The sequence below is a fragment of the Mastigoproctus giganteus genome, chromosome 9, assembly GCF_048544385.1.
Source record: "Mastigoproctus giganteus isolate SK-2022 chromosome 9, ASM4854438v1, whole genome shotgun sequence".
In the NCBI taxonomy this organism is placed as follows: domain Eukaryota; kingdom Metazoa; phylum Arthropoda; class Arachnida; order Uropygi; family Thelyphonidae; genus Mastigoproctus; species Mastigoproctus giganteus.
In genome coordinates this window covers 49,690,098-49,702,737 of record NC_143583.1, presented here as the reverse complement: position 1 = coordinate 49,702,737, position 12,640 = coordinate 49,690,098, and the positions used below count along the sequence as shown (strand labels likewise).

The 12,640-nt window shown below is 35.6% G+C and overlaps 1 protein-coding gene across 5 annotated transcripts in view; it reads right to left on the bottom strand.

Moving 5' to 3' along the window:
- The window catches only part of LOC150080207 (uncharacterized), a 441,155-nt gene that overhangs the window by 42,897 nt on the left and 385,618 nt on the right, over window positions 1-12,640 (bottom strand). For 4 of the 5 annotated variants that reach the window (XM_090382091.1, XM_090382095.1, XM_090382094.1 and 1 more), the window contains one exon: window positions 9,371-9,514. The exons of the other annotated variant lie outside the window; for it this stretch is intronic. In XM_090382091.1, the coding sequence (XP_090238217.1) occupies window positions 9,371-9,514 (144 nt within the window). The remainder of the gene's footprint in view (window positions 1-9,370; window positions 9,515-12,640) is intronic. 5 annotated transcript variants of the gene reach the window in all.

Here is a 12,640-nt window from a genome sequence, read left to right as displayed (position 1 = left end):
TCCCAAGTCAACCGAAATTGCCAATACTGTTTTATATGAAGAATGTCGCCAAAAAAAATGTAAATGTGCTGTATGTCTAGTTGTTTTGGGACTTCAAAGTCTTCAAGCAGAAACAGTATTTGCTTCTATTGGCAAAATGTGCTGACTTATGAATAATGCCTCGTGTTTAAGTGCATAGGTACAGCATATGGAAGAAAAACTTCCACACAACAAAGGTCATGTGTACCTATTAACTGTTAATACTGGTCATGTCTATCCTATATAACAATGTAGTAAAGGTTGCAGAATGTAACTTTATTTCTTGTATAAATTACATAAAATAAACTGATTTATCATTCTGCTTCACAATTCAACTGTAAACAAATGGAGCTTATGCAAGAAAAAAGTTATGCTTTTCTTTTTAGATTTCACATAAATATCTCATGTATTTTGTCATTTAAAGAAAAGAAAACTGACATATAAAGTGATTTTTGTTTACATACCAATGTAGACAAAGCAAAATTTGTTTAAAAAAAATTCAAAATCTCATGAAGAATAGCATAAAGTAGAAAATTTTGGATGTTGTTTGCACAGAGGCATGGTGAGGGTAAGAGGGATTCTGGCTATGCTACAAATACAGGTTTCATTTTAAAGCCAAAAGGTGTTTAATTCAAAAGAACTAGTTTTAATTAATCTAAAATTTAATGAAAGAATGACTCTTATACCAATTATTTTTCAAAATGGAGTCCTCAAACCAAATCCTGTTTTTTATACCTTAACTGAAGTTAGGTTGTTATTTAGGACGTTACTACTAAAAATCAACAATTTAATAAAACTGCTGAATGTTTTGATTGGAGGAATACATTTCAGTATTAACTGATCCAGTGCAGAGTTGGTTTCTCTGATAGTAGCTGTGTTTAGATGTTTCTCAGAGTTAAGATTAATTCTTTGTGCTGCATTTAAAAAAAATATATATTCAGGGATTTTGTTCACGAATAATATATTTTTTTGGCACTAAGGATTTTACAACAGATTTACAAAATATGTACAAAGAATGGAATTTTCCTTTAAAAAAAATAAAGCACATAAAATGTACAATTCTGACTCATTTTATGTAACTCAACTTGATAATTAATTCAAAATGTCCCAAATCGTTTCTGGTAAATAACCATCAAAGTCTATTTCTGAACCTTCACCAGACGTCTGGTTTGTTCAATGTCATCAGAACCATTGGCAAAATATAATCCTAATGCTTCTTAATGAGAATAAATAAGAATTTTACAAGAAATCTACTAATTATTTTGAAATGCAAGATCCATCCCTAATTTGCTGATAAAGGTTAAGAAAAAGATGCCTGCTTTAACTGCCAGCAGTTAAAACAGGTTATCATCATGAGTTAGTCAAAAAACGTAATACTATGAAAATTAATATATTTAGGCTCAGCATGACATGACGATAAGTCAATTTCTCAAAGAAAACTAAATTCTTTTATATTCAAGTGAATTGCCAGATTATGGAGATTATGAAAATGCTCCCCATGGCTTACTTAACAGAATGAAACCGAGCTAAATTATGACAACAATATTTAAATATTAAACAAATTTTTAATTATAATTTTTTTTTTTTTATGAGAATGCCAAGTACAAGAACCTACAAGAACCTACTGTGCATGGGATGAAGGTTGAAAAGATGGAAGAAGATACTTATTGACATTAAACTTGAATTTCTGTAGATTGCAATTTTCAGGAAATACGTATGAAGGGAGTTTGTTCGTGAAAAGGGAGGTTGAATGTATAAATGAGGAAAAAGAAAAGTTGATTCTGTGTGTCTGAAGATAGACGGTAAGAGGATGTTGACTGGTTGCAGCAAGTGTTCAGAGTGGTTTGGAAAGAGAGAGCTGGAATTACAGAAGACAATTCAGAAGAACAGTGCCCAAGGAAGTATCTATAGAAAAGACATGCAGCAGAAACAGAACGTCTATGAGACAGAAAGTGGAGAGACTTTGTTAAAGATAAGTCATTAATTAACCTAACTGCCCTCTTTTAAATGGAATCAAGAAGCCTGGGAATGTCTTGGGAGCACCACACCAGAAGTGAGAACAATATTCCATGGTAGGGCAGATTTGCAATTTGTACAGCGTGAACAGGTGCTTGGGAGAAAAGTAATGCCGAGAGAGAAAGAGAAAACCCAGTTTTTTAGATGCAGAGGAAGCAATATTTGTAATGTGCTTATGCCAAGAGAGATTAGAAGTCAGGGTAATGCTCAAAACAGATTATGATCTTGCCTAGAAATTGGACTGTTATCAAAGATAAGCATAGGAGCAGAAGAGTCTTTTTGCAATATATAAGACAGGACTGAATTTTAGGAGGATTAAAATCAACTAAGTTATCTTTGCCGTACGGCAGAATTACTTGGAAATCAGCATTTAAGGAATTGGTAGGAGATATTTGAGAAGTTGAAGCTGTTTGTGCAGGGCAAGGAAACTGGAAGGTGAGATGCAATGTGCAAACATGAGCAAAACTATGGATAGGATTTCTGGTCAATAGAAGAAGGTCATTAACATACAAGAAGAAAAAAGCAAGAGAAAGAACAAACCCGGGGAACCAGCATTGGTGGAGATGTTCAATGCTGATTGAGCATGCTGAATATTGATAGGATTTTTTCTCTTGCTCAGAATAATTGCCTGAGAGGGCATAAATTCAAATTGAGGAAAGACAGTTGTAGGATAGATGTTGAGAAGTTTGCCTTTAGCCAGTGGGTGGTTGATTGCTGGAACAAACTTCCATCTGTTGTTGTAGAAGTTGATAGCTTAAATAGATTCAAGGTAGAACTAGTAGCCAAATATTTGGAGCAAGTAGATGGGTGAAATGAGAAGTGTGTGTGTGTGTTTTTTTTTTTTTGGCTGATGCTATATGAGCTTGCTTTCTTGCATCATGTGCCTTTGCTAATGCTAATGTTAGAAAACAGAGAGCCATCTATCATTAACTGCAGTGAGCGACCAGAGAGAAAACTGGGTACCCAAATAAAAAACAGTTGGCCAACCATTAGATGGAAACTTATTTAGGATATCTTTATGCTAAACTTGATCAAAAGCATTTGAAATGTCAAGAGCAACTTCTCCTCCCCTTAGCCAGAATATCACCAGTGGATTGACATTGATGGAATTCATACTGGCAATCATTGATCAGATAGCTTTCAAGATAGTTTAAGAGTTGGTGGTTAATTGATTTCTACATCACTTTAGAAAGAGTAGAAGTGCAATTGGATGATAATTGGATGGGAGGGATTTGTCACCCTTTTTAGGAACTGGCTGGAAATGAGCAAATTTCCAAGCAAAAGGAAAAACACCTTTAGAATAAAAAAGTGAAAAAAGGTGACACAAAATAGGGGCTAGGGGCAAGCTTAAGAGCACAGGTTTTGAGAACAAGTGGAGAAATGCCATCAGGAACTGGAGCTTTTTAGCATGAAGATTGTTCAAAATCCTTCTGACATCCTTTTGACAGAAGACCACAAGAGGCCTTGAATGGAATGTACCGGGAATGGCAGGAGGTGGCAAAGATCATCAATACATGAGTTAGAAGAAAAGTAGGAAGCTAGCAGGTCAGGTTTATCTTTGGCTGAAGTGGCAATAGAATCATCTGGTTTTGACGGAGTTGGGAACAGAGATTGGCAACGGTTTTGGCTAATAGATTTAGCAAGACACCAGAATGCTAGACTACCATCTAGACAAGAAGCAAGTTTTCTACTCTTAGCCTGTTCAAAATTTAGTTTGGACTGAATAATAACAGCTTTTATTGGAAAACCAAAGTTTAGATAAAGGAAGAGATTTTAAGGTGGAATGATGGAATAAAAGCATTTCTTCCATACAAGAATAATTTCACCGACACGATGTAAGCAAAAGTTGACATCAGAAGATTTGAAACAGTAATCCAACCAACAAAAAGAAATCTTGCAAATCAACCCATTTTGCATTCTTGTAATACCAAACAACACAAGGTTGAAAATAGCCATAAGAGAAAATCTCCATTGGAGAAGAGACCATCACCAAGTTGTGATCTGAGGTACCTGGAGAACCACTCACATTGACCATATACTTAGAAGGGTTGTTTGTGAGAAAAAAATCAAGTGTGTTGCTAGGCTGCACGGTTAGGATTGCCTGGTATTCCAAGGCGGAATTCGAACCCGCGACCTTTGGGTTGCCAGGCAGGCACTTTATCCACCTGGATAGCCCTGTCGGCATGAACAACCTGTGCAAAGTCATAAGTGATTGTAAAAGTCTCAGCATCTCGACCAGCTGAAGTTGTGAACATTAAAATCACCAAGGAAAATTATCCCACTGTTAGGAATGTTGAACTGGTGAGAGTATTTTCTCAAAGGAAGGAAGTCAAAGAGTTCCAAGTGATCAGTGGAGTTGGGAGAATGATAAAGGCAACAGATGAATTTGACAGAATGTGGTAGAGAGAGATTTTAAGCCAAAGAAGATTGAAAAGAGGAGATTCCAAATTACTTGTTTTTTGTAATTTGTAATCTGAAATTACAAATTACAGATTCCAAAATATCAGAGTGGACATATGCAAACAAAAGGAACCTTTGAAGAAAAACTTGTTGATTGCCTCTTCTCCAATGGAGCCTTTATCTCATGGCTATTCCCAACCTCATATTGTTTGGCATTACAAGAATGCAAAATGGGATGACCTGTGAGATTTCTTTTCTTCTTTTCCTTGGTCGGATTACTGTTTCAAAACTCCTGATGTCAATGTTTGCTCAGATCGTGTCAGTGAAATTATTCTTGCAGAAATGGAATCCTTTATCCCACACTCCACTTTAAAATCTTTTCCTTTATCTAAACCTTGGTTTTCCAATAAATGTGTTAAGGCTGTTCAAGAGAAGAACATTGCATATCGTAATTGGCTTGTTTCTAATTCTTCAGTTTCATTTTCAGCCTACACCTAAGCTCGCATCAATTACATAGCAGTTATTAATCAGTTTGAACAGGCTAAGATTAGAAAACTTGCTTCTTGCCCTAATGGTAGCCGAGCATTCTGGTTGCTTGCCAAAGCTATTGGCCACAACTTTTGCCCATCTCTGCTCCCACCATCTGTCCAAACCAGATGGTTCTGTTGTTACTTCAGCCAAGGATAAAGCTGACCTACTAGCATCACATTTTCCTTCCAACGTATGTATTAATGATCTTGGCAAAACACCTCCCACCATTCCCAACACGCTCCATTCAATGCCTCCTGTGGTCTTCCGTCAAAAGGATTTTGACGAATCTAGATGCTAAGAAAGATCTAAGAAAGAACTAAGAAATCTTGGTGCTTATCATCCCATTGCATTTACAGATCTGGAGGCCTCATTTCAAGAAGGATGTAGAGCTGCTGGAACGAGTACAGAGAAGGGCAACAGGTTAGTAAACGGAACGAAGGGTTGCTCTTATGAAGACAGGTTTAAGTTTTGCAAATTACAGTGTCTCGAGACTAGGCACTGGCGAGGTGATCTGATAGAGGTGTATAAAGCCTTGAATGGTTTGAGCATGCTCAATGCTGATGGGATACTGCCTCTTGCTCAGAATAATCACCTTGAGAGGGCATAAATTCAAATTGAGGAAAGACAGATGTAGGATAGATGTGCGGAAATTTGCCTTTAGCCAGCGAGTAGTTGGTTGGTGGAACAGACTTCCATCCCTTGTTGTGGAAGTTGATAGCCTAAATAAATTTAAGGCTCAGCTGGACAGGTAATTTGAACAAACAGAGGGGTGAAGTGGAAGGGTTTTTTTTTTGGCTGATGCTGCATAAGCTTGCTTTCTTGCATCATATGCCTCTACTAATGCTAAAGCTCCGGGTCACGATGATATTTCTCCACTTGTTCTCAAAATCTGTGCTCCTGAAATTACTCCTGTTCTTTGCCGCCTTTTTTCACTTTCTTATTCCAAAGGTGTTTTTCCTTGGCTGGATATGAGCAAATTGGAAATTTGCTCATATCCAGCCAGTTCCTAAAAAAGGGTGACAAATCCCTCCCATCCAATTATCATTCCATTGCAATTACTTCTCCTCTTTCTAAAGTAATGGAGAAATCAATTAACCGCCAACTCTTAAACTACCTAGAAACCTTCCGCCTGATCAACAATCGCCAGTATGGATTCCGTCAGTGTTGATCCACTGGTGATATTCTGGATTATGTTACCCATTTATGGACTAATTCAATGGAAAAGTTCGGTGAAACACAAGTAGTTGCTCTTGACATCTCAGGGCTTTTGATCATGTTTGGCATAAAGGTCTTCTAAACAAGCTTCCATCTTATGGTTTGCCAACTGTTTTTTGCAATTGGTTATCCAGTTTTCTCTCTGATAATCCTCACTGAGGGTGATGGTAGATGGCTCTCTGTCTTCTAACTTCTCCATTAATTCCGGTGCCCCCACCCAGCGGGGAAGGTTCAGTTCTTTCTCCCACTCTTTTCCTCTTGTATATTAATGACCTTCTTCCATTGACTGGTAATCCTATCCATAGTTTTGCCGATGCTAGCAAATTGCATTCCACTTTCCATTTTGGGAAACCTCGCCCTGCTCAATCAGCTTCAACTTCTCGAAAATCTGCTATCAATTCCTTAAATGCCAATCTTCAGGCAATTCTCCAGTGGTGCAAAGACAACTTAGTTGATTTCAATCCTTCTAAAATTCAGCCTTGTCTTATATCTCACAAAAAGGATTCCTATGCTTATCTTTGGTGACACTCCGATTTAAAGGTAATATGATATATATCTTTTGGGGATTACCCTGACTTCTAATCTCTCTTGGAACAAGCACATTACAAATATTGCTTCCTCGGCATCTAAAAAACTTTATTTTCTCTTTCGCTCCCAGCATTACTTTTCTTCCAAACAGCTGCTCACTCTGTACAAATTGCAAATCTGCCCTACCATGGAATATTGTTCCCACACCTGGAGTGGTGCCCCCAAAACCTCTCTCAGGCTTCTTGATTCCATTCAGAAGAGGGCAGTTAGGTTAATTAATGATTCATCTCTAACAGAGTCTCTCCACTCGCTTTCTCATAGACGTACTGTTTTTGCTGCATGCCTCTTCTACAGATATTTCCATGGGTACTGTTCTTCTGAATTGGCTTCTATAATTCCTGCTCTCTCTTTCAAAACAGTCCGAACACGTGCTGCCACCAGCCAACATCCATTTACTGTCCAACTTGAAACTCACAGAACTAACTTTTCATCTTCCTCGTTTATTCATTCAACTGCCGTTTTCTGGAACAACCTTCCTTCATACCTATTTCCTGAAAATTACAGTCTACAGAAGTTCAAGTCCAATGTCAACAAATATCTTCTTTCGTCTTCTCAACCTCGAAGCACTTCCTTCAACTACCAAGCATGGTACTAAGTACTATAAGGTTCTAATACCTCTTGTGTTTGGGGTCTACATAAAAAAAAAAAAAAATAAAATAAAGGGAATCATATAGCAAATAATTTGGACAACTGACATGGGCAGCAATTGAATCAACTGATAATTGGGATTCTATCAGAAAGAGTATATGGGGTTTGGCAGACTAAGTAGAAATGGACATCACTGAGATTGGAACTGAGACCAGGTATATTTGTGAAATAAACAAGGAAGTGTTTGGGAAGTATAGATCTTTCTGCAGATAAGTTTGTTCTATTAGTTTGACAATTCATCACGTATTCCGTAAGGGGGGGGGGGGCATGCTGTTCAAGTAATGAAATTCTTGAATATGCCATACACATGGCAAGAATTTGATAGTATAAACCAGAGCTATGATGCTCAATACTTTCTAAGTTTATTTCAATATTTGTAGAAAAATAAGAGCAATTTATCTCAATATTATACGTAGAACACTTTCAAACGGAAGTATTCTATGTATAATATTGAGGTAAATTCCTCTCATTCTTCTACAAACATTGCAAGAATGTATCCAGATCCTTGACAATGCTCCCTGCATACACACTACTCAAACTCCCTCCAGTCACTATCTGGGAGAGTACAGGCAGCGAGATTATATATTAGATGATTCGGAAGCTTTGTAATTTATGACCTTTCCAGAACTAGGGGCCATAACAAATTACAGGGCTTGGAGCTTTAGATTAGATGGTGGGAAGTTTTCTTTTAGCCAGCAAGTTGTTGTTAGCTGGAACAAGTTGTCCTCGCAGGTAGTTGAGGCTGACATTTGAGTAAATTCAAGGATCAACTGGATACTTGCCTATGGGAGGAGGGAAGCATATAATTTGTGTTATCTACTTTTTTTTTTTTTTTTTTTTTTTCTCCAGTGCAGAAAAAGCCCGTGGCTTTCTTGCACTATATGGCAAATACTATTACTAGAGAGTCACCAACAGGTTTGGCCTGGTGTACTATCTAGTTGCCGGCCTGCAAACACCGTTTTAGAACTGTACCCTCGAAATGTAAGGAAAATTGGATCTCGCCAGGATATCCATCATAACCCCAAAAGACATCAATCATATTGCATGATATAAGCATTAACTAAAATGCTTATAAAACATTAACACGAAGGGGTACATTTAATAATAATAATATATTTGTTCCAAAACACAACTAAACCTTATCACAATATATATATGCATTTTTTCACCTTGTGTGGCAATTTCCATCAACACATTAATCATGAAACTCAAGGGTTACCTTGTATTTTAGTTTGTTTTGGAATATGCTGTTTATTGCAAACTTTTTGTCTAGCCTATTTAAAGTACAGGTACTGATTTTTATTGGTGTATTTTCTTTGATATTAAAGAATTACTGTTTTTTAAAAACAATTTTATGGGGAGAAATATATTTGGCTGTAAAACTTAATGAAAATTTCATTGTTTATTTAGGAAGGAAAGGATCAGATTTACCTTTACCATTTTTTTTGTGTAATGTTTTAGCTTTCACTTCTTCTGGGCATATCATGGTCATGATATGTTTGTTATCACCAATGGACACAAGAAACTGACACAGAGGATGACATTTTCTTTTAAAGAGAATTTAAAAAATATTGCATTTCATCAAAATGCTTTCATGCCTTGATGGTTATTTTTCAATTGCATCTATTCTCATAAAGGTCATAACATCATTATTTCACAGTCATGTTCTCTAATGACAGAGATGGTAAAATTAAATTGCAAAAATTATGCTGTTTTTTTTTGAGAAGTACAACTAGAATCCCCCTTATATGAATACTGATGACTGATGGATTCAACACTGAAAATTATGCAAGCTGTGTTGTTAAATCACAGCAACAACAGAATTTAAGGTTGATTAACATGCCTTTATTTTAAAAGGCTAATGAAAATTTGTTAATTTCATAATTAAAAATTATGAATCTACAAACAAAAAAAAAAAAAAAAAGACAAGAATAAATACATCTGTTGTACTAACCTGTTTATGTGCATGATCATAAGAATTAATATGGTTATCAAATTCTTGGTGCTTGTAGTATTGCTTGTCACACAAGTCACAATAAAAATTTGCCTTAAGAGTTGCAAGTGCTTCTTGAACTGCCTTTTCTTTCTCTTGATAGGCCTATTTAAAAAATATCCAGTGGAAAGGAAAAAGTTATCTTCAGTAGACTGACAGCTTGAACAGAGCTCAAAGTTCCGTAATAAAATTTTTATTTAATCTTCTGATAACATTTCAATATATTCTTCATGGGACTGCATTATCAATTACAGATGCAAAACACCCTTTTTTTCATTCTTAAAATTCTTTAATACAACCACATACAGGCAACACTTACTATAACAGGTTTGAAGAGTAGATCTTAACCCACTGATATATATCCAAGTTGCATGTTACCCTGAGGTTGTGGAGAGTTTAATAGAGTCAGATATATCTAAATATAATTACTGGTTGCCAAGTCACTTAGAGTAGGGATTATATTTTACAGAACTGCCTATCCTACCCTCTCAAATACCAAAAGAGCAACTAGTTAATTAAAGCATTTTTAGCACTCAACCCATGTAAATATGATTTCATATTACATTATGGTGATATTAAGCAATCACTTTTATTTAACACACAACTTCAACATTACCAGTTTTAAAATTCAAGCAGACCTCAACTAGTTTATTTTCCTAGTTACATTAATTTCATAAAGTATTACATTAAAAAGAATTAGAGCAACAATACTCCCATGGACTGCAGTTTTATTACTGTATTTTACAATAATCAATATATTAATTACCAGTAATTAGGAAAGCTTATAATGTAATTATAAGCTTTCCTAATTACTGGTAATTAATATATTAATATTAATAATACAGTAATAATTACTTGTCATTACTATAAATTAGTGGCCTTCCACCATAGTAGGCTACTGTGTCATTTTAAGAAAATGCACTGAGCACTAATATAAAAAAAAAAGGTCTTTAGTACAAATTAATGATAGGTGAAAAGGAGCAAGACTATGAAAATATTCTTGCTCCTTTATTTTTTTTTTGGTTCATCATAAAATACTTTATCTTCAATATTTCTTACAAGTCTTTAGTAATTAAAACAAGAGGGGAGAAGAAAATAACAACATAACCTATTACTAAAGTGAGATTTGAAGTGCAGTTACAATCAAACTATATTTGATATATTCAGGATGATATAGCAACTGGTTGCTGTTGGCATATAATATGAGCTCTGTGAGCCCAGTGTTTGTAATTCTTGTAAGATACAAGATATAATAATGAATTATATTTTTATATTTCATTAATCTGAATTATATATATATATAAAAAAAGTCCTGGAATTTTGTAAAAAAACAAGCAGGCAGCTAAGAAACACCAACATGCCCCAAATTCTTGGGGGGGGGGGGGGGGTTAGGATGATCACTACTAGAAGGCATATTTATACAGTAAATTCCCATTATAACATTTTCCAAGGAAATGGCCCAAAGAGCACTATAAACAGGAAGCCTGTTTTTTGGAGGAGTAATTATTCATCAATATTTTGCAAGATAAAATTTATTCATAGGCTTTTTTTTTCTCTTTTTTTAAGTATTTATGAACCAATAGTTTATATATAAGTTGAAAGCCTGTATACATTTTAACTTTTTTGCTTAAAAAGAAACTTTTAATTTTTAAAATTTAAACTAAACATATCCTGGGTATTATTGTATAAACATGAAAAATGTAATATTAACATAATAATGTGGTCATTAATGAAATTTACTGTTGCTACATGAACATGCACACACAAAAGTGGGTACGAGCGTAGCCTGTGCGGACGAAGCTCTTTGACGCTCTTGGAACAGAGAAGTTTTTCCTGATTTATTAGCTTAAATTGTCATATTAACTTATTTCTAGAGTAGCTTTATATTCCTAGTTACGATACTTAGTTTAAAGTTTAACTTAGACAGAGATTTTGTAGGTATTACTTAGTATCGGTAATGGTATCAAATCCATGTGTTACAAATTGAACGAGAGGTCTTTTTTTTTAACCAAATTTAGTCGATTTATTAACCAATTGTTATATTAAATTATCTTTTATAAGTAGATTATAGACCTAGTCAGGATCCTTAGTTTATTCTAAATTGAGATAGCGAGATTTGGAAGCTAATCAATACTTAAGAGTCCGTAGAAGTACCGTTCGTGATTTCCCGCCATTTTGCTGCTCTGGAAAGGTTGAACAGATGGGCTGAGAGGTGGCAAATGAAGTTTAACATTGACAAATGTAAAGTACTACATATGGGAAACAGTAACCCCAGAGCAATGTATCAACTCTGCGGTACTACACTGACAGTGGTGGAGAATGAAAAGGACCTGGGGGTAATTGTGCAGGCAGATATGAAGTTCTCTGAGCAGTGCAGACGAGCTGCAAGAGTAGCTCATGGTGTCTTGTCAATGATATACAGGAATTTTTCTAGCAGGGATAAGGAGGTGATTATTCCCTTGTATAAGGCAATGGTTAGGCCACATCTTGAGTACTTTATACAGGTCTGGAGGCCTCATTTCAAGAAGAATGTAGAGCTGCTGGAACGGGTACAGAGAAGGGCAACAAGATTAGTGAATGGAACAAAGGGTTGCTCTTACGAAGAAAGGCTTAAGTTTTGCAAATTACAGTGTCTGGAGACTAGGCACCGGCGAGGTGATCTGATAGAGGTGTATAAGGCTTTGAACGGTTTGAGCATGCTCAATGCCAATGGGATTCTTCATCTTGCTCAGAATAATCAGCTCAGACGGCATAAATTCAAATTGAGGAAGGACGGATGTCGGATAGATGTGCGGAAATTTGCCTCTGGCCAGCAGGTGGTTGGTTGGTGGAACCGACTTCCATCACTTGTTGTTGAAGTTAGCCTAAACAAATTTAAGGCTCAACTGGACAGGTATTTCGAGCGAACGGAGGGGTGAAATGGGAGTGGTGTTTTTTTTTTTTTTTTTTTTTTTTTGGCTGATGGTGAATAAGCTTGCTTTCTTGCATCATATACCTCTACTAATGCTAATGCTAAAAGACATTGTTTACTGTACTAGCAAAAATACTGAATTTAAAAAGAAGCTGGGGAGAGTAAGTGAATGCAACAATGAATAACTAGACATTGGGATATTGTAAAGAGCAACCTATCTATCTTCAAAGATTTGAATTATATATAACTGAATTAAGTATACAGTAATTGGAATTAAACAAATGTCACCTCGGTACTGGAACAATTTCTAAGAACAATTT